General features: G+C 40.9%; 3 protein-coding genes across 4 annotated transcripts; all 3 read right to left on the bottom strand.

The window, feature by feature from the left end:
* Window positions 1–278: 278 nt before the first annotated feature.
* LOC311013273 (uncharacterized protein) lies at window positions 279–3795 on the bottom strand. Of its 2 annotated transcripts, XM_084009312.1 has the most exons (5): window positions 3497–3795; window positions 2571–2891; window positions 2217–2474; window positions 2004–2132; window positions 279–1852 (listed from the first exon to the last, which is right to left on the bottom strand). In XM_084009312.1, the coding sequence occupies exons 1-5, from the start codon at window positions 3543–3545 to the stop codon at window positions 1683–1685; spliced, it is 927 nt and encodes a 308-aa protein (XP_083865438.1). In that variant the 5' UTR covers window positions 3546–3795; the 3' UTR covers window positions 279–1682. The 2 variants fall into 2 exon arrangements, with proteins under 2 accessions (XP_083865438.1, XP_083865439.1); XM_084009313.1 differs by lacking the exon at window positions 2004–2132.
* Window positions 3796–9305: 5510 nt separating this feature from the next.
* LOC311013274 (HEPACAM family member 2-like) lies at window positions 9306–11594 on the bottom strand. The gene is made up of 5 exons (XM_084009314.1): window positions 11471–11594; window positions 10775–11101; window positions 10346–10585; window positions 10128–10253; window positions 9306–10018 (listed from the first exon to the last, which is right to left on the bottom strand). Exons 1-5 carry the CDS (start codon window positions 11517–11519, stop codon window positions 9849–9851), a joined length of 912 nt encoding a protein of 303 aa, XP_083865440.1. The 5' UTR covers window positions 11520–11594; the 3' UTR covers window positions 9306–9848.
* A 6625-nt stretch (window positions 11595–18219) lies between these two features.
* Window positions 18220–20241, bottom strand: LOC311013588 (uncharacterized protein). Its single transcript, XM_084009701.1, has 4 exons — window positions 20086–20241; window positions 19647–19991; window positions 18654–18762; window positions 18220–18549 (listed from the first exon to the last, which is right to left on the bottom strand). The coding sequence occupies exons 1-4, from the start codon at window positions 20141–20143 to the stop codon at window positions 18546–18548; spliced, it is 516 nt and encodes a 171-aa protein (XP_083865827.1). The 5' UTR covers window positions 20144–20241; the 3' UTR covers window positions 18220–18545.
* Window positions 20242–20916: the final 675 nt, after the last annotated feature.

Raw genomic sequence — 20916 nt, 5'->3', positions numbered from 1 at the left:
CAAGTGACTTTTACTCAAACGTTGCCTCAATCTCTCAAAATGCCTTTAACCCACCTGCAGGTCATTATCATGAGAGCAGGTTGAGCTCATACCAAACTTTAAATTCTGATGAGACATTGAAGTCTTGGGTTTACATCACGGAGAAGAGGCCTTGTGTCCCCTTTAGATTTAAAGCTAAGGAGAAATTATAGATAAACACAGACAGCACTGAAGGTAAAATGGTAAAACTGTTGAAATGTGAAAATTATGTATTAGGATCCACTAAAACACTGTTAAGATAAGATAAGATAGTCCTTTATTTGTCCCGCAGTGGGGAAATTTACAGCGTTACAGCAGCAAGACAGTAGAAAAATAAGGATAATAAATAATAAACATGCATTAGCAAGAAAAGTACAATATAAAAAAGATATTAACATTAAGACTATATAAAGAAAGTTAAATAAAGTAGAATGTATAATGTACATAATAGACAATTTCCAGAATATATACAGAATGGACTAGATATTAAGCAAATTAAATCAATGTAATTCAATACTTTAAATATAAGACCAACTCAAATATTATTTATTCCTTCAACAAAAGTCTTGTATTTTATCAGAGGTATAACGACAAGGTGAAAAAGGCAAAAATATGCCATTAAAAATATACATTCACACACAGTAACGCCTCCTTAAACCAGTAGAGGGAAACCTCACACTTACTAATACAGATGACAAGACAGGAAATGTTATTCAGTGCTCAGCTGCAATTAAAGGAACAGTCCGTGATCAAAATGTCAATAACAGGGCAGCTTATCAAAACTGGCCGATGATCCATGACTGACTCATTTACAGGTTTTGAAGATATAGCAAAACGACAAAGCAAATAAATGAAGGCGCTTACTATTAAATGTTTTGAAATGTTTTACATTATAACTCTTTGCAAACATGGGAGAAAAACAGACCTATATTTGTAAATTTAATAAAAAAACAGAACTATTATCTACATAAGTCAATCTTTAAAAGAGTAACACTTTTATCATATATGCCCATCAATTAGCTTGTGTGTAAAAGAATGTTAAAAACAGACCTATATTTGTAATTATAATCGAAAACACAGAACTAATATTTAAATAACTCAATCTTTAAGAAATGAACACTTTTATCATATATATGCACATCATTTAGCTTGTGTGAGAAAAAATGTTAAAAACGTGCATTGAATGCAATATCAATTATGCAATTATTAATTAAAAAAACAGATTAAATTCATCACCAAAACATCTTTTTCTCTTCTCAGAAAAATGTTTGTTTTCAGGATTGTGATGAAGCATTTCTCAGATAATCCAACGTGTGTTAAATATCTGCTTTACATGAAGAAGATTTTTTCGCTACATTTGGAGAAGCATTGTTTTCACCAGAGAGTGACGATGTGGAAATGTACAGTACAATGATTTCCAAATGGCATCTAAATGAGTTGCACTGCTAATATGACACAACATTGACCCAGACGTTGCTTTAGGATGCTTTGTCCCTCTCCAAAGACAGTGGTGCACTGAACATTTCACAATAAGCCCGTCTCTCCACTTGAATGAATTCTGTGTGAATGATCCCACTTTCCCCACTCAACACCTGAAGTGAGTGAAAAGAGTCACCCGACACCAAGCGGTTTGATCCACGAAGTTAGAGTTCAGACGCAGAGCTTCACATTTCAACCATCACAACAGAGTTCTCTTGATGCTCCAGCTGTGAACGGACGGCAGAGTCTACGGCCTTCTCACGCTTGTTTTTCTTCCAAGCAAAATAGACGGTGATCACAATTAATGCAAGAATCACCACAGCTGCTCTCACCCCACATATGAGGAGGGAGTTATCTGCTCGGATAAAAAGACAGAAGAATTACCCGTCAGGTTTTATTACTTCAATAAGTACCAGGGGTCGTCTCAGCCCGAGGAAGAAACAGTTTGCAGAGTGGACTAATGTGAGGTGAGAATTTTCAGAACAATTTGATGTGTCTCTCTTTACCCGCAGTGGAGGATTCTGTGATTGTGACTTGAGTTGTTGTTGGCTCAATACATTGGGTATTATTGGCTTCAAACACCCACTGTGCTATGTGCGTCCCATTGGTTGGAGTGCAGTTAATGAATATGAATCCTGTGAGAAAGACACAGATCAATGGCTGATGTAAAGCTAATCATCAGTGTCGTAAACATCCAACCGCTGTCTATTTTCACTCACCACAAGTAGATATAACCTTTTCTTTAAAGACTCTACTGACGTAGTTCCTGACTGAGCAGACCAGTCGTCCTGAGACGTGTTGTTTCAGAGTGATGTTGTTAGTCTGCGTTGTTCCAGAAAGGAGCTCAGCGTCTGTCAGTGAGTGACCGTCCAGAGTCCAGCTGTACTGAGGACTGTCTCCTCCCTCAGAGAAGCAGGACACCTTCATCTCTCCCTGGGACAGACACTCAGGGACCAGCAGGACAGAGGACACAGGAGCTGAAGGAAACACATTCTGATGAGTGTGGCGATAAAATGTCATTATCAATACTTCTACATTTTTAATTTCCCTGTTGGCAAAAACTAGTTATTTACCTTGAATATTTAACTGTAGAGTTCGCTGCTCTGATGTCTGTCCATTTGAATTAAAAGTTATGAGTTCATATTCACCACCATCAGTCCTGCTGAGTTCATTGATCCTAAATGTGCCATTACTGGGAGTAAAGGAGAATCTGTTTCTTATTACAGTTATTACAATGAGATCCTTTCTCCCATAGAGTATCTCTATTGGGTATTTTCTCAATGAGTATCTAAATATTTCTGAGGCGCTGTCCATCAGCTGGAGGCCCACAGTTCCTCCCAAAGCTCCATAACACTGAGCTCCATTCTGTCTGGCATCACAGGAGGTTTCCACACCTGGACATTTAGGAAAAGAAAACATGAAAGTGTTTTATACATAATATGTATAAATAACAATATGTACATATGTATGACATATTATGCAAATCAAAGCAGGCCAGTCATTAACAACTCATGCTGTGTTTTTTGCACCAACAGAATTATATTTTGAAACTATGCCAAATTATATTTCAGGCTGTATTTTGGTCAAATGTATAAAATAATTCTCACAATATGGAATACTCATTTGCATAGTGCTTCAATTTAAAAATACAATAAAAAGCAGCATGATATAACATGGCTACACATGTTTTATCTTTCATGTCACTTTAAGGGTTAAAGTTCATGGTAATAGTAATATTTACTTTAATTTTCACAATAATATTGATCTCTAGATTTGCCATTGTGTTTTTAAATAAGTAGATTTATGGAATTTAAAGCTACTGAACTTCAGAAAAGCTCAAATATCAGTTTTAAACAGTAGATTCTTATATCTTAGAACCAACAGGTGTCTCCTCCTGCAGAAGTTGAGCTCACTGAGGACAATGTCTATTCAACAACTATACTTCATCAACAGGTTCCAATATTAATGAGTCATTAGTGTTCAAAGTTAAGCAGCTCACCATGAGAGACTCCAAGTAGCATCAGGAACAGTCCAACCAAAGCTTCCATGTCTCTTCAGTGTTTAGACTCCGTTGATCCAATCAGCAGCTTCCAGACAAACTTTTCTACTTTTCCCCCAAAGAGCAAACATGCACACGCTACACTGAACAGCCTGGAATTTGTCCCGTTAGTGATCAACCTCAGGGAGAATGTGTGAAATTGTTGAACCGACCAGAGCGCCGCTGTATTCATCTTTTAATAGGCAGAGAAGAGAAAAGGAAGTCAGTTTTACTTCCCCTTTCAGGCTCCAACCACACGACCTCTGTATGCAAACGTCTGAGTGAGCGAGGGAAACATTCCTACTTCACACTAAAAGAGGATTTGAGACTGACAGCTGGCATTTGTCATCCCTACATCTCACCATTTCCTACCAAATAAAAATATGATACGTAATCATCTCTAAATGAATGAGAACAAGTGACTTTTACTCAAGGGGGGGGGCTCAGTGTGTCACTATAATCCCCCAGCAGTCTAGGCCTATAGCAGCTTAACCAAGAGCTGAGCCAGCCCTAGCTATAAGCAGTGTCAAAGAGAAAGGTTTTAAGCCTACTCTTAAATGTGGGAACAGTGTCTGCCTCACGAACCAGAACCGGAAGACGGTTCCACAGAAGAGGAGCTTGATGGCTGAAAGCTCTGGCCCCTGTTCTAATTTTGGAGACTTTAACTACAAGTAACCCTTTATTCTGAGAGCGGACAGTAGGGTTTAATGAGCTCTTTAAGATATGATGGTGCCTGTCCATTAAAGCCTTGTAAGTGAGGAGAAGGATTTTAAATTCTATTCTGGATTTTACTGGGAGCCAGTGCAGAGAAGCTGATACAGGAGAAATGTGATCCCTTCTTCTGGTTTTAGTCAGAACACGAGCTGCAGCATTCTGGACCAGCTGGAGAGATTTAAGAGATTTATTAGAGCAGCCTGATAATAAAGAATTACAATAGTCCAGCCTTGAGGTAACAAATGCATAAACACAGACAGCACTGAAGGTAAAATGGTAAAACTGTTAGAATGTGAAAATGATGTATTAGGATCCACTAAAACACTGTTAAGATAAGATAAGATAGTCCTTTATTCGTCCCGCAGTGGGGAAATATACAGCGTTACAGCAGCAAGACAGTAGAAAAATAAGGATAATAAATAATAAACATGCATTAACAAGAAAAGTACAATATAAAAAAGATATTAACATTAAGACTATATAAAGGAAGGAAGCTGCTTTGTCTCTTGTTGGTAAGTCAGAAACTAATTGTAGATTTGGGTTTAGGCATTGTGTGTGTAAAGCTAGTGGTAACATTTAGTCTAGTATTGATAGCTTGTTGTTGAACTTCTTGTGAAGCTGTCTATGGTAAGTGAGCAATCAGCTTGTTTGAGCCAGCTCACCTGTAGTGAATAGACTTGATTAGAGGGAAGGAGGAGCCACAGTCAGTACTTGCGGTAAATTGAGCACTTAAAAGGCTGTCACTACAGCGTCAGCTGCAGCGTCGGGCCATCAGAACAAAGACAGCTGAACAAAGACACAGGGAGTCTATCTGTGGGAGTCAAGACAGCTGAACAAAGACACAGGGAGTCTATCTGTGGGAGTGAAGACAGCTGAACAAAGACACAGGGAGTCTATCTGTGGGAGTCAAGACAGCTGAACAAAGACACAGGGAGTCTATCTGTGGGAGTGAAGACAGCTGAACAAAGACACAGGGAGTCTATCTGTGGGAGTCAAGACAGCTGAACAAAAACACAGGGAGTCTATCTGTGGGAGTCAAGACAGCTGAACAAAGACACAGGGAGTCTATCTGTGGGAGTCCATCGAGGAAGCCCATTGAGATAGGTATAACATCTCAACCCCCCCCCCCCCCCCCCCCTTCCTCGCAGCCATGTGTCTTATCCCAGTCAGGACATCGCACTGGAGAAGATTTTACCGAAGTCCCTTCATTCGAGGCTGTAACCCATCCAATCTCTGCTACCCACCAATCTCCACCGGTAAGGAACTTGAGGTACTAGGGGGGCTATGGAACTGCCAGTCTGCAGTCAAGAAGGCGGACACCATCTCAGCCTATGCCTCCCTGCAGACTCTCCACTTCCTGGCCCTCACAGAGACCTGGATCACCCCAGAAAACACTGCCACTCCAGCTGCCCTTTCAACTGCCTACTCGTTTTCACACTCCCCGAGACGAACAGGGCGAGGAGGAGGAACTGGGCTCCTCATCTCACCCACATGGTCCTACCAGGTCCTTCCTCTCGACCACCTACCCCGATCTACGCTTGAATTTCACGCCGTCTCTGTCACCATTCCTTTCAAACTCAACATCATAGTGATCTATCGCCCACCCGGTCCTCTTGGTGACTTTTTGGATGAGATGGATGCCCTCCTGAGCTGCTCCCCTGATGATGGCACACCGCTCGTCGTCCTCGGTGACTTCAACATCCACCCGGGAAAGCTGCATTCAACTGAATTCATCGACTTCTTTTCCGCATATGACCTTACACTCTCCCCCTCTCCACCGACTCACCGGGCCGGGAACCAACTTGACCTTGTCTTCACAAGATCCTGTGGCATCTCGGCACTCTCTGTTACCCCGCTCACCGTGTCCGACCACCACTTTGTGACTTTCTCCCTCCCCATGAAGCCCACCTCATCCCTCCCCTCTACGCCTCGAATGGTCACCAGCCGCCGCAACCTGAAATCCCTCACTCCCTCCGCTCTCTCCTCAACTGTTATCTCCTCGCTCCCATCCTCGGAACAGTTCTCCTTAATGTCTACTGAGGAAGCCTCCTCCATCCTGATGTCCTCACTCTCCTCTTCTTTGGACACGCTCTGTCCCCCCATCTCACGACCTGCACGATCATCTCCCTCCCCTCCCTGGCTGTCTGAACCTCTGCGAACCAACAGATCATTGTTGCGAGCGTCAGAGAGAAAATGGAAGAAATCGGGCCAGCACGAGGACCTTGCTCACTACCACCTCCTCCTCTCTGACTTCACCTCAACTGTTTCGGCAGCTAAATCTGCCTTCTACCTGGCAAAGATCAACTCTTCTGCCTCCAACCCCAGGAAACTCTTCTCCATGTTCTCTTCCCTCCTCACCCCTCCTACCCCTCTCCCTCCCTCCTCCCTTACTGCCGATGACTTTGCAACTTACTTTACCAAGAAAGTAAATGACATCAGCTCCTCATTCACGCCTATTCCCTCCCAGAAGACATCTCCCCCAACTCTCAACTCGGATGGTCTTACCAGCTTTAGCCCCCTCACCTCTGAAGACGTTCACGCACTTGTTACATCTAACCGTGCCACCACCTGCTCCCTTGACCCGATTCCCTCCTCTCTTCTCCAGGACATCTCACACGACATCTTGCCATTCCTCACCACCCTGATCAACTCCTCCCTCACCTCAGGTGTCATTCCAGCGGATTTTAAGACCGCTATCGTGAAGCCTCTCCTGAAAAAACCCACCCTTGACGCTACTGACATCCAAAGCTACAGACCTGTATCTCTTCTTTCATTCCTCTCTAAAACCTTGGAACGTGCTGCCTACAACCAACTGTCATCCTATCTCTTGCGGAAGAACCTCCTAGACCCTAACCAATCAGGATTCAGGACTGCCCACTCCACTGAGACGGCCCTCCTCACGGTGACCGAGTCCCTGCGAGACGCCAAAACATCATCCAACTCCTCCGTTCTCATTCTCCTTGACCTATCTGCTGCATTCGACACAGTCAACCACCAAATTCTCCTCTCCACTCTGGCTGAACTTGGCATAACCGACTCTGCTCTCACCTGGTTTACATCATACCTGACAAACCGCACCTTTCAGGTCACATGGAATGGCTCTATGTCCAAACCCTGCTCTCTGGACACGGGTGTCCCTCAAGGCTCAGTATTAGGACCGCTTCTGTTCTCACTATACACCAGATCACTAGGTTCTGTTATCACATCGCATGGATTCTCCTACCATTGCTCACCCAGCTGTTCCTCTCTTTTCCCCCGTCCTCTGACGCTCACATTGCAACTCGCATCTCGGACTGTCTGGCTGACATCTCTGTCTGGACAACTGCACATCACCTCAAGCTTAACCTGAATAAAACCGAACTCCTCTTCATCCCAGGGAAAGACTGCCCTCGCATGGACCTGTCGGTCACTGTTGAGGGCATCACAGTATTTCCTTCCTCAACTGCGAGGAACCTGGGTGTAATCCTCGATGACCAACTTTCCTGTACCCCCAACATCACTGCTGTGGCCCGATCCTGCAGATTTGCCCTCTACAATATCCGCAGGATTCGGACCTTCCTCACAAAGGATGCAACGCAGCTCTTGGTCCAAGCACTGGTCATCTCCCGCCTTGACTACTGCAACTCTCTCCTGGCCGGACTCCCGGCCTCTGCGATTAAACCATTGCAGCGTATCCAGAACGCTGCAGCACGCCTTATCTTCAATCTACCCAAATTCTCCCACGTGACCCCCCTCCTCCGTGACCTCCACTGGCTCCCTGTTGCAGCACGCATCCAATTCAAGACGATGACACTGGCCTTCAGGGCCATCAATGGAACGGCACCTGCCTACCTTCAAACACTGGTCAAACCTCATGCCCCGAAGCGAGCACTTCGCTCCTCTACTTCAGCTGGCCGGCTGGTACCACCATCGCTGAAATCAAACAAATGTCGCTCAGCAAAGTCCAGACTCTTCTCTGTTCTGGCGCCTCAGTGGTGGAACGAACTCCCGACCAATGTCAGGACAGCAGAGTCATTTGCCATCTTCCGAAAAAGGCTCAAGACTCACCTGTTCAGACTTCACCTTGACTCTACATAGCATGACCCACTAACACCCTCCCTCGACCCCCCCCCCCCCCCCCCCCCGCAAAAAAAAAAAAACCTCACCTATAGCACTCAGATCGTAGCACTGTTGCTCTTGAAGTACTACTTTACTCAGATGAGGACCTAACACTTGTTCTATTTTTAGCTCTTACTGCATCGGCAATGATACGTCGTGGTTTCTTTGTTTCCTTCTTTTGACAAATGTACTTATTGTAAGTCGCTTTGGACAAAAGCGTCTGCTAAATGACCTAAATGTAAATGTAAATGTAATAAAGAAAGTTAAATAAAGTAGAATGTATAATGTACATAATAGACAATTTCCAGAATATATACAGAATGGGCTAGATATTAAGCAAATTAAATCAATGTAATACAATACTTTAAATATAAGACCAACTCAAATATTATTTATTTCTTCAACAAAAGTGTTGTATTTTATCAGAGGTATAACAACAACGTGAAAAAGGTAACCATGCCATCAAAAACATACATTCACACACAGTAACGCCTCCTAAAACCAGTAGAGGGAAACCTCACACTTACTAATACAGATGACAAGACAGGAAATGTTATTCAGTGCTCAGCTGCAATTAAAGGAACAGTCTGTGATCAAAATGTCAATAACAGGGCAGCTTATCAAAACTGGCCGATGACACATGACTGACTCATTTACAGGTTTTGAAGATATAGCAAAACGAGAAAGCAAATAAATGAAGGCGCTTACTATTAAATGTTTTGAAATGTTTTACATTATAACTCTTTGCAAACATGGGAGAAAAACAGACCTATATTTTTAAATTTAATAAAAAACAGAACTATTATCTACATAAGTCAATCTTTAAAAGAGTAACACTTTTATCATATATGCCCATCAATTAGCTTGTGTGTAAAAGAATGTTAAAAACAGCCTATATTTGTAATTATAATAGAAAACACAGAACTATTATTAACATAACTCAATCTTTAAGAAATTAACACTTTTATCATATAAATGCACATAATTTAGCTTGTGTGAGAAAAAATGTTAAAAACGTGCATTGAATGCAATATAAATGATGCAATTATTAATTAAAAAACAGATTCAATTCATCACCAAAACATCTTTTTCTCTTCTTAGAAAAATGTCTGTTTCCAGGATTGTGATGAAGCATTTCTCAGATAATCCAACGTGTGTTAAATATCTGCTACATGAAGATTTTTTTCACCATATTTGGAGAAGCATTGTTTTCACCAGAGAGCAACAATGTGGAAATGTACAGTACAATGATTTCCAAATGGCATCTAAATGAGTTGCACTGCTAATATGACACAACATTGACCCACACGTTGCTTAAGGATGCTTTGTCCCTCTCCAAAGACAGTCGTGCACTGAACATTTCACAATAAGCCCGTCTCTCCACTTGAATGAATTCTGTGTGAATGATCCCACTTTCCCCACTCAACACCTGAAGTGAGTGAAAAGAGTCACCCGACACCAAGCGGTTTGATCCACGAAGTTAGAGTTCAGACGCAGAGCTTCACATTTCAACCATCACAACAGAGTACTCTTGATGCTCCAGCTGTGAACGGACGGCAGAGTCTACGGCCTTCTCACGCTTGTTTTTCTTCCAAGCGAAATAGACGGTGATCACAATTAATGCAAGAATCACCACAGCTGCTCTCACCCCACATATGAGGAGGGAGTTATCTGCTCGGATAAAAAGACAGAAGAATTACACGTCAGGTTTTATTACTTCAATAAGTACCAGGGGTCGTCTCAGCCGGAGGAAGAAACAGTTTGATGTGTCTCTCCTTACCCACAGTGGAGGCCTCACTCTCAGTGATTGTGGTCGTTGTTGTCTCACACAGGGAATTATTGCCCGAGAGCACCCATCGTGATACGTGTATCGCATCAGAAAAGGTGCAGTTGAGTAATGTGAAGCCTATGGGAAAGAAACATACATGACTGATGTACAGTTAATCATCAGCATTATTATTATGAAGTTGTTGGGGGTTTTTTTATGTTCACCCTCACCACAGGAAGCTTTCCTACTGACGTAGTTCCTGACTGAGCAGACCAGTCGTCCTGAGACGTGTTGTTTCAGAGTGATGCCGTTAGTCTGCGTTGTTCCAGAAAGGAGCTCAGCGTCTGTCAGTGAGTGACCGTCCAGAGTCCAGCTGTACTGAGGACTGTCTCCTCCCTCAGAGGAGCAGGACACCTTCATCTCTCCCTGGGACAGACACTCAGGGACCAGCAGGACAGAGGACACAGGAGCTGAAGGAAACACATTCTGATGATTTTTTTTTTTTATACTTAACAGAATCTTCTGTTTCTAATTCAGACCAGGCATATTTACAGAAATACAGCATATAGAATATTAGATGCATGTAGCTTAGCAAGAGAATATGACATGTTTGTCTAACAATATTACTAAATTACACAGAAGGTTAAAATTGTATTTACCTTGAATAGTCAACCTTAGTGTCCGCTGCTCTGATAAACGTCCGTCTGCATCAAAAGTTGTAAGTTCATATTCACCTTCATCAGTCCTGCTGAGCTTGTTGATCCTTAATGTGCCATTACTGGGAGTAAAGGAGGATCTGTTTTCTATTAGATTTGTTAAAATGCGATCCTTTCTCCCACTGAGTATCTCAGTGAGTAATGGGTTTTTTCTCAATGAGTATTTATATATTTCTGAGGCGTTGTCCATCAGCTGGAGGCCCACAGTTCCTCCCAAAGCTCCATAACACTGAGCTCCATTCTGTCTGGCATCACAGGAGGTTTCTACACCTGTAAAAATAATAGAAAGTAATACATTAATAAAATAGATAAAGATATATATGTCTACGTTAAAAATATACATTTATAAAGAGAAAAAAAAACTTCCCTCTGCCTACTGGTACCTTTGGGTATTGAATACATTGTATTTCTGGTGTACAGTATGTTGCAATTGTGACAGTGATTTTCACATTTCAATTTGCTAAATAAGATAATAGATGTTTGGCAGTCAGAAAAAAACATATGTGATGATATTTAATTAATTTATATGTCAGAATTCTTGCGTGAATTTGGTCCCAGCGTGGCTCAGTGTTGGAGCTGCAAAACACATTAAAGCTTAATTCCATAAAATGTGTCAAATTAGAAAAGTTCACAGCTCACTGTGAGAGACGCCGAGAATGAAAACCAACAGTGCGATCACAGCTTCCATGTCTCCTTGGTGTTCAGCCTGTCAGCTTATTCAGTAGCAAACATGCACAAAGTACACTGAGCAGCCTTCCTCACGTTAGTGGTCAACTTCAGTTAAGAAAAGAATCAGAATATTGCCTCATCATCTCATTTCCTCATTTATGTACAGAACATCATGACGAGAGGTCGCAAAAAAAAGCCTTAAAAGGACACTGAAGAGAAATCAATTGAACAGAAGTCTGTAAATAGTTCCTGAACTTCTGGGTATTAAGATAACATCTTAAGTGTAATACTGTACCAAGAAAGACAGCCATTGTTCTCAGCTATGAAGGAAGTGAAGCAAAGTGTCATCTTACAGTTTATACTATGAGAGGCCGTTTAGGAAATAATTCATATTTGCTCTCATATGTTATATCATACTGTCTTACAAACACTACTATAGTCACGCACACTTACTACTATAGTTACACACACTTACTATCATACTCTCTCACAAACACTACTATAGTCACGCACACTTACTACTATAGTTACACACACTTACTATCATACTCTCTCACAAACACTACTATAGTCACGCACACTTACTACTATAGTTACACACACACACTTACTATCATACTCTCTCACAAACACTGCTATAGTCACACACACTTACTACTATAGTTACACACACTTACTATCATACTCTCTCACAAACACTGCTATAGTCACACACACTTACTACTATAGTTACACACACACACTTACTATCATACTCTCTCACAAACACTACTATAGTCACACACACATACTATAGTTACACACACTTACTATCATACTCTCTCACAAACACTACTATAGTCACGCACACTTACTACTATAGTTACACACACACACTTACTATCATACTCTCTCACAAACACTACTATAGTCACACACACATACTACTATAGTTACACACACTTACTATCATACTCTCTCACAAACACTACTATAGTCACACACACATACTACTATAGTTACACACACTTACTATCATACTCTCTCACAAACACTACTATAGTCACACACACTTACTATCATACTCTCTCACAAACACTACTATAGTCACACATACTTACTATCATACTCTCTCACAAACACTACTATAGTCACACACACATACTACTATAGTTACACACACTTACTATCATACTCTCTCACAAACACTACTATAGTCACACACACACATACTATCATACTCTCTCACAAACACTGCTATAGTCACACACACTTACTACTATAGTTACACACACTTACTATCATACTCTCTCACATACACTATTATACTCCAAATTACTAAAACAGGAAGTTAGTTTGTTTAAACAGGAAATAGTATAAAGCCTCATTCCTTGATTGGTGCACAGCTCTGGGAGCTTACTGCTAGCTAAATGGAAGCTGTGTGGGAGAACTGAAATCAAGAAGGCAACTTTATAAGTTCAAATTTTGTAAGTAGCTGCAGTTGCAAATATGATTTTTCCACTAATTTACCTTCTTTTTCAAAGCAACTTTTTGTTAGCAGTAAATGGTAATGAGGAGAGTATTAGGATTTTTTTCACTAATGCAATGAGGTGCCTTCAGCACATTGCAAGGGAAACTGACAGAGGTGGATATGACAGCATGATTTTGGATCGGTTTTTCTTTGAGCTTAATGGATATGCACGGACAATTTTGTTCTTTAGCCAGCAGTTTGAAGGAGGTGTCGATCAAGAGAGCTTTTTAACACTGGAGGCCCTACATTTATGTTTTTGTTCCATCATAAATTAATTTCAAAACTCAAGATCACTGCAAATGAGCCAAAGGGAAATGTTGACTTCAAGAGGCCCACCAACAGGGCTGGACTGGGACCAAAAATTGTCCCGGGCATTTTCAACCGAGACTGGCCCACCAGGTATCGATGGAAAGACAATGAAGCCTATGAACAAACTTTTTTGTGACAATGCTTGTACACTGTCGGGCACCGCCCCTCGGCTGTAATTGGTCCAGCCCAGAATCAATCATGACTAAGGGGCCGATCTACCAGTTTTGTGTACCAATAGCAGTGTTTCCCACAGGATTCTATCGTGGGGTGTCTTGCAATCTTCTAGGGGGGTCCCCCCCCGGGAGAACATTTTTAATAGATTTCATTTTAATGCATCAATTTGGTGAATTTTGAGAACCAAAATATGACATTAATCACTGACCAATTTCTTACAAACTGCTGGTACTAATACAAAATGTTGACATACTAAATGGGGTTGAGGAGTTGAAGCATTCAAGAAAATGTGACGGGGAAACCAGAGTTGCAGTTGTTGGTTCTTGAACACACCCTTGTGTTCAGGCCAACCCCTTTCTACTGCCTCCTGATTAGACTGAGGGCATTTAAGTCACCTGTGACCTCTTGGCTGTCTCTTTGTCTCTCTCTGGCTGCTGTGTGGGCTTCCTCTGACTCTGAGGTAGGAAATAGAGCCACTAGTTTAAATGTTACTTTAAATCAATTATATGTAGTGACCAGGTTGCAATTGTTTGCCACAGCTCTCCTCTCCCTCTCTCCCCCGGTCTTACTGGTGTCTGCATCTACTAATGAATGAATGGAGTTCTCCAATGTGGGTACTCATTAGCTGGTACCTGGGTTAGCCGGTGCACCTTTTTATTAAGGTCATTGTCAGCTGCTGTTTTGCCTTGCTTTTAGTGTTGCCTTTATTGTTGATTATTGTTAGTCTGGACCAACTGGTGTTTTTGTTGCTTGTGTTAATGTTTGTTTTGCTTTATTTATTTTAGTGGCATTAGTCGGCTTATAGCGGAGGCTAGTCACGATAGAGTGGTTCCCTTCACCGTTTGTAGTGTTAAAGCGCACCGGGACACAGTTGCAGTGTGCACCATTTGCAGTGATTTGCCGTGAGCACGCGTGGTGGGTAAGTTGTTGCACCTCTGGAACACATCCTTAGGTAGGCTGCCTCCCTGTAGTTGGCTTCTGTCCACTCCTTTTTGTTAATTTCAGAATAAGTTTCACCAAAATAGTAATTTTAGTGTTTTTATAAAAGAATCCCCTGTTAATAAAATTTGTTATACTTTCCTAATTTGATTCATCTTTTTTGTGCCACTAATCCCCTTTTTTTACAGATATCTCCAGTTATTAATTAATTCAATTGAAACAAATAAATTTGGCTTTATTTGGAAACCACGTCTCTGTCTTGTCTTAGTATACGAACTTGTGTTGTCTGTGAAAGTATTGAGGTCTTATTCAGAATTTCATAGGATATTTCCTGGGGTGAAACTCCCCAGGTGGCGTTGTTTGGGTCAGGTTCTGGTGGCCTCCAGCCACACATTCACCTCGCCACAAAAAGATGAAAACAAAAATGACTAAAACACAGTGCTAAGCCTTCCAGGGTTCCCTAATTAGTTTTCACTGAGGGCCAAATTATGCCCAGGTTGCCAAGTCGCGGGCCAAATTGTCTTTTTTTTTTTTCATTGGATAACTAAACATTATTTTATCTGCAAATGTTATTATTGTTGCTGCTATTATTTGAAGTATTATGATTGTAATGATTAGTACTACCAGTGGTAGTTGGTTGTAGTAGCAGATAGTAGTAGTAGTCATAGCCTGTGTTGAGAGACAGATAAAAATGTACACTTGAAAGAAAATAAGTCCAATATCAACGATTTATTTATTTGAATGCCCCTGGAGAATGTTTTGATCAACAACAAAAAACAACAGCACTACAGCAAGTGGTGCACAAGAGGAAAACAATATTGTATAACAGTAGAGTTAATGGTTTTTGTTTGCAGCGTCTTGCTTTTGTCTTGTAATTTGCAGACGGTCCCTGCGCACTCGCCCGGCTGCCGGCTGCGCATATAGATCAATGTTCTCCGTTCAGCTCGGAGGAGGGCTGATTTATGTACAAAATCTGTGTTTTGGTGCTTGTAGCTCGTAGTCTATGATATTACGGTGGGAAAGAGGCATCATTTGTGTTTGAAAACGTTTCTCTTCAGATTTATTGATCCCGAATCTGTGAATATATTTCCAACTTTACAGAACTCTTTATTTCAGCAGGTTATTGCATAGTGTCACTGGGTCCGCACGGGCCGGACACTTTGCTCTTTATTATTATTATTATTAATATAAGTGGGTGACTATTCCTCAGCCTTCCTTGGTGTTTTGGTTTTGACATACGCGCACGCACTGTCAAACTCGCGCAGCTAAGGGGGGCCGGCGGGGGGGACGCCTTGCCATGGCGACGGGGGAAAACAGAACGTTGATGAATCAAACCAGCCGCGAGGATTTCCCCTTAGAATAAACGCTGCTGCCCTCCTGTTTAGGCCTACCATTAGAGCCGCTAGTTAAGTCCATTCAATGTGTGGTAAACACTGAATAGGTATCATGACTAATACCATTACTAACACTAGTACCATTAGTAAAAAAAAAAAAAAAAAAAAAAAAAAAAAAAGGCTCGGCCCAAAATCGCCATCGGCCCTTCGGGCAAATGCCCGAATTGCCCGACGGCCAGTCCAGCCCTGCTCCTCCTTGACCCGCCGCATTTCCACATCGACCGCGCTACGTGAGGGCTGTTGATTACGGTTCGAAATTTCCGACATTGTGGTTATCACATCGGAACGGGTTAAAATGGTATTTAAAAGTCCAATTGCCTCATTGACACGGTCCCGGTCGACCATTTTCACATGTTAACATCATAGACTGTATACATCCATGCATGGTCATCTTAGAGGAGGCGGGACATTGTCCTTGAGATCCCGCTGGAGAGACACATCCGGTACCTACACCCGTGATGAGCCAATCAGAAACTGAAAATTCAAGTTGACTTCCGTTTCAATCAAACTCTCTCACACATACTACTATACTCACACACATCACATATTATTCTCTAGTATGTGTGTGTGACTATAGTAGTGTTTGTGAGAGAGTATGATAGTAAGTGTGTGTAACTATAGTAGTGTTTGTGAGAGAGTATGATAGTAAGTGTGTGTAACTATAGTAGTGTTTGTGAGAGAGTATGATAGTAAGTGTGTGTAACTATAGTAGCGTTTGTGAGAGAGTATGATAGTATGTGTGTGTGACTATAGTAGTGTTTGTGAGAGAGTATCATAGTATGTGTGTGTGACTATAGTAGTGTTTGTGAGAGAGTATCATAGTATGTGTGTGTGACTATAGTAGTGTTTGTGAGAGAGTATGATAGTAAGTGTGTGTAACTATAGTAGTGTTTGTGAGAGAGTATGATAGTATGTGTGTGTGACTATAGTAGTGTTTGTGAGAGAGTATGATAGTAAGTGTGTGTAACTATAGTAGTGTTTGTGAGAGAGTATGATAGTATGTGTGTGTGACTATAGTAGTGTTTGTGAGAGAGTATGATAGTGTGTGTGACTATAGTAGTGTTTGTGAGAGAGTATGATAGTAAGTGTGTGTAACTATAGTAGTGTTTGTGAGAGAGTATGATAGTATGTGTGTGTGACTATAGTAGTGTTTGTGAGAGAGTATGATAGTGTGTGTGACTATAGTAGTGTTTGTGAGAGAGTATGATAGTATGTGTGTGTGACTAGTAGTGTTTGTGAGAGAGTATGATAGTATGTGTGTGTGACTAGTAGTGTTTGTGAGAGAGTATGATAGTATGTGTGCGTGACTATAGTAGTGTTTGTAAGAGAGTATGATGTAACATATGAGAGCAAACATGAATTATTTCCTAAACGGCCTCTCATAGTTTCTCACATTTCCCACATTTGAAGGAGGAGAAGAAAATATATTTCTATCTACTTTTGGGTCCCGAAAACAACCACGCAGTCTCAGTAACATGAAACACAAATGTCTCTTATATCCAGGCTGTAAACTCAACAGAAAGTTACATTTGAAGGTGAACATAAACAGCGATCACATAGCCATGCTTAATGTGAGTGAAACCAAACACAGCCTGCAGATGTCATCACAACCCAACGGGATTAACAAGCTGCAGCATCAACCATGTGTTAAGACTCACAACTTTTAGAAAGCCATCTACTTCCTGCTACCCTTCAAAGTCTTCGATTTATATTATTTTCAGTAAAAGCAATAACCTCTAAATCCTAGTGAGTGATGCAGCTTAATAATACAACCCAATTCCATTTATCCCGCATTTAATGCAGCATTTAATCAAAGGTCCAGTCACAATATTCAAAAAGCTATTACAGTTTTTTCAATGTACGCACTGAAACTGGTACTTGAGACAGACGACCACAAGCTGTGACTCATGTTCCCCTCGACCAATTCTGCTAAAACACAACCACATTTATAATAATAATCATAATTAATTTTATTTAAAGGCACCTTTCAAAGCACTCAAGGATATCTTACAAGACTTTCATAAAAACAACAGTCCATCACACAGTACAAAAAAGAAATGTCGCTACTAAATGTCAATGCAGTGAATAAGGATTCTTACGGATAAGGATTTCTTACACTCCGACTCCTCACATGAGCAGTATATATAAAATATTTGTATCTAAATGTCTACAGTATTTATTTGACCACTTTTTTATATTACAATATCTTTGTGACTAAAGATATTACCCTGAAATATAGTACAACAGACTGCCCTTCATGCAGTTGAACATGCAGAAGTCCCTGATAATGCATGAGTGTTTCATTTCATTGAGCTCACCAGTGTTCATCTGGCTCTGTTCATATCCTGTTCTGTCTGTTTGCACATAAAACACCATTTTGAGAAGACAAAGCATTGTGTTGAAGGGTTTCGTTACCTTTTTTATTATTGTTTTTTAAAAATCAAAACAACACCTTTCATAATCCGTTCTGATCATACGTCATAACGTTGTTGATGCTGCGATTTACATGACGTTTACTGATGCTGTACCACAAGTCAGTGTTTTCCAGTGAATACCTTTTTCAACAACAATGTAGGGTCCAAAAAAAAAGACTTGTCCATCCCCTGCCTGGTAAAAGTCCTGTTCTTTCAGTGAGTCCTCAGCTCAGTGTCCATTTGGGGATCCTGGTCCTCAGTTGAGTTTACTTACGTCCAAATTCAAGGTGTTTATTCACAGTTATTTACCTGAGGATGGACAGAAAAACGCAGTTAAAGCAGAATGAAAGGCTTTTTTTTTCTTTTCTTTTTTTTTTTTAGAAATGACCACGTAAAGTTTGACTTGAACTGACTTCTTCTTTTGTCGCCTCATTTTACAGCAAATACAGCAACACACCACCACTAGCAGCAGCAGAGCACCGACTGCAGAACAGACCAGGATCAAGATGTGCGAAATGTTTTCTGGGGAGACAATTATACAGACTTACATACTGTGTGACTATATCTATGCTGAGTAAGATAAGAATGGATTTGATCAAAGGGGAAGTTTTCCTCCCTGAAATGCATCAAACACAGAAAACATCTCCCAAACATCCACTGTAAGAAGGTACACATCCTGCAGTTTTTATCATTTTTGATTAAACAATAAAGAAAGACTCCAAATACAAGTATCAAGGAGCTCCATCTGACTGCAAAAATCCGATTAACAACACCCAAACCATTTTGCACTTCTTCTTTTTTTTTACATCCTAAAAACAATGTGTTTGAGGTGGCTGTTGAGAAAGCTTTGGTTTTATTTGATTTGAATTTATTGTGAGATTTGTCTAGCATCACTGTTTCACATAAAAGTATTTAGCCAGAAGGACAAAAGGACTTCTGGATGTGAAAATGAAACCCTTGCCTTGGTTGATTGGACAAATACTGAAAGTTCCCTTTGGACCACAACCAGTTCCTGTAAATGTACCACACATTGCACTTCTTTTAGTTGGTATCTTTCATCAATGCCATCCACAGAGTAGTCTCTATTTAGTAAATGAACATAATCAGGGACTAAACTGAACACTTATCAGGAATAATTCGCTACTGTGCAATGCAGGAGTTATATTTTGGTGATTTTAGAGACATTTTGAAATGTCACCAGATTTAGAAAGTGAAGTTAGAGCCTTCAGGCAGCAGGTGTTTAGATTACAGTAAATCCTGGGTGTGCAGAAATGAGGCTTTTTCCTTGAACCACTGAGTTTTCTATTTATCATGACTGATAACATTTTCATCAACTTTACAATATTGAATAGGAATATTAAAGCAAAAACAAGATGTGAGAAAAGGGTACATTTTTAGACACTTGCCTTGAACATCCAGTTTAAAATAAATGTTTCTCAGGAGGACCCCATTGGGATCAAACACATCCACGGTGTATTGACCTGAATCATTCCTCTCCGCGTTAGTGATCTTGAGGGTCCCGTTGTTGATAAAAAACTCTGTCCTGTTTCGAAGAGGCTCCTGTATCGTCACCTTTTCCTTCTTCAGAGAGAACACATTGATGGACAGCGTGCCGAGCTGTTTCTTACACCGCAGCTGATGGCCGCTGGCGTTGGTCATCAGCTGGATGTACACAGATCCTCCCAGAGTAGCGGAGCACAGAGATGAGTTCTGCGTGGCATTGCATTGTGTCTCAGCAGCTGGAAGGAAAGCTAGAAAAAGGCATAAGCAAGATAAATCACATTTATTTGAACTAAATCACCATTTACACATTATTTAATGTTTCTTCTTAATGAGGTCTTTTACCATGTGATACTCCAGCTAACATCACAAGAAGAATAAGAACTGGCTCCATGCTCCTCATGCAGAATAGCGTTTTTCTTTAAGGAGTAGCGAAACTGCAGAGAAATGAAGATCATCCAACAGACAGGAAACAGTAGATGACTGGGCGGTCGGAAGGCAGGAAATGAAGAGAACTGTTTCACTTCTTGCTAACGCAAGCCTCTGGCAGCGATGATGTTGCCCTTCAAAGTTAGATTGCACTGACTAGAGAGGCAGTGAAGTTTAGGGAAAAGGGACTCCAGCTGCTCGGCAAACTGTACAACTGAGTAGAATAACTTACATTTTATGTCTTCCTAATTGCCATTGGATACACGCAATACATTTTTAAAAAAATACTACACTTGAAATGTTGCTTCCTTATTGATTTTACATTTTACAGTATTTATAGAGAATTGACATTTAGTTAATTAAATATTCGCAGTACATAGCTTGTAGGAAATGTTTTTTTATGTTTGGTTAAGTTTCTATCCATCCAGGAAGGCTATTTTTATATTTAAGTCCATCCATCCATTGTCTACCACTTATCCTGTATTCAGGGTCGCGCGGGGGCTGGAGCCGATCCCAGCTGTGATTGGGCGAAGGCAGGGTACACCTGGACAGGACGCCAGTTTATCACAGGGCTAACTTATATTTAGGTCAATATCAGATATTTTATTTGTCTTTTTTGATACATTTGAATACATTTAAGAATTTAAAAAAGCATATCTAGGCCTACACTACCACTGAGAGCTGAGAGCTTTAGCAGAGTTGGCTGTTTCACTACTGCCGTATTTAATTGTGTGGAATAACAATCTG

Source organism: Eutrigla gurnardus (assembly GCF_963514095.1).
Source record: "Eutrigla gurnardus genome assembly, chromosome: 5".
Lineage (NCBI taxonomy): Eukaryota > Metazoa > Chordata > Actinopteri > Perciformes > Triglidae > Eutrigla > Eutrigla gurnardus.
This window is presented reverse-complemented; position numbering and strand designations above follow the sequence as displayed.

Coding starts and splice junctions, on each gene's coding strand:
- LOC311013588 (XM_084009701.1), bottom strand. CDS start 20,143: ATGAGGAGCATGGAGCCAGTTCTTATTCTTCTTGTGATGTTAGCTGGA. Junction 19,992..20,085: donor GTTAGCTGGAGTATCACATG/GTAAAAGACCTC, acceptor GCCTTTTTCTAG/CTTTCCTTCCAGCTGCTGAG. Junction 18,763..19,646: donor TTTTAAACTGGATGTTCAAG/GCAAGTGTCTAA, acceptor TTGTCTCCCCAG/AAAACATTTCGCACATCTTG.
- LOC311013273 (XM_084009312.1), bottom strand. CDS start 3,545: ATGGAAGCTTTGGTTGGACTGTTCCTGATGCTACTTGGAGTCTCTCAT. Junction 2,892..3,496: donor GCTACTTGGAGTCTCTCATG/GTGAGCTGCTTA, acceptor CTAAATGTCCAG/GTGTGGAAACCTCCTGTGAT. Junction 2,133..2,216: donor AAAGGTTATATCTACTTGTG/GTGAGTGAAAAT, acceptor TCTTTCTCACAG/GATTCATATTCATTAACTGC.
- LOC311013274 (XM_084009314.1), bottom strand. CDS start 11,519: ATGGAAGCTGTGATCGCACTGTTGGTTTTCATTCTCGGCGTCTCTCAC. Junction 10,254..10,345: donor CAGTAGGAAAGCTTCCTGTG/GTGAGGGTGAAC, acceptor TCTTTCCCATAG/GCTTCACATTACTCAACTGC. Junction 10,019..10,127: donor GAGTGAGGCCTCCACTGTGG/GTAAGGAGAGAC, acceptor TTATCCGAGCAG/ATAACTCCCTCCTCATATGT.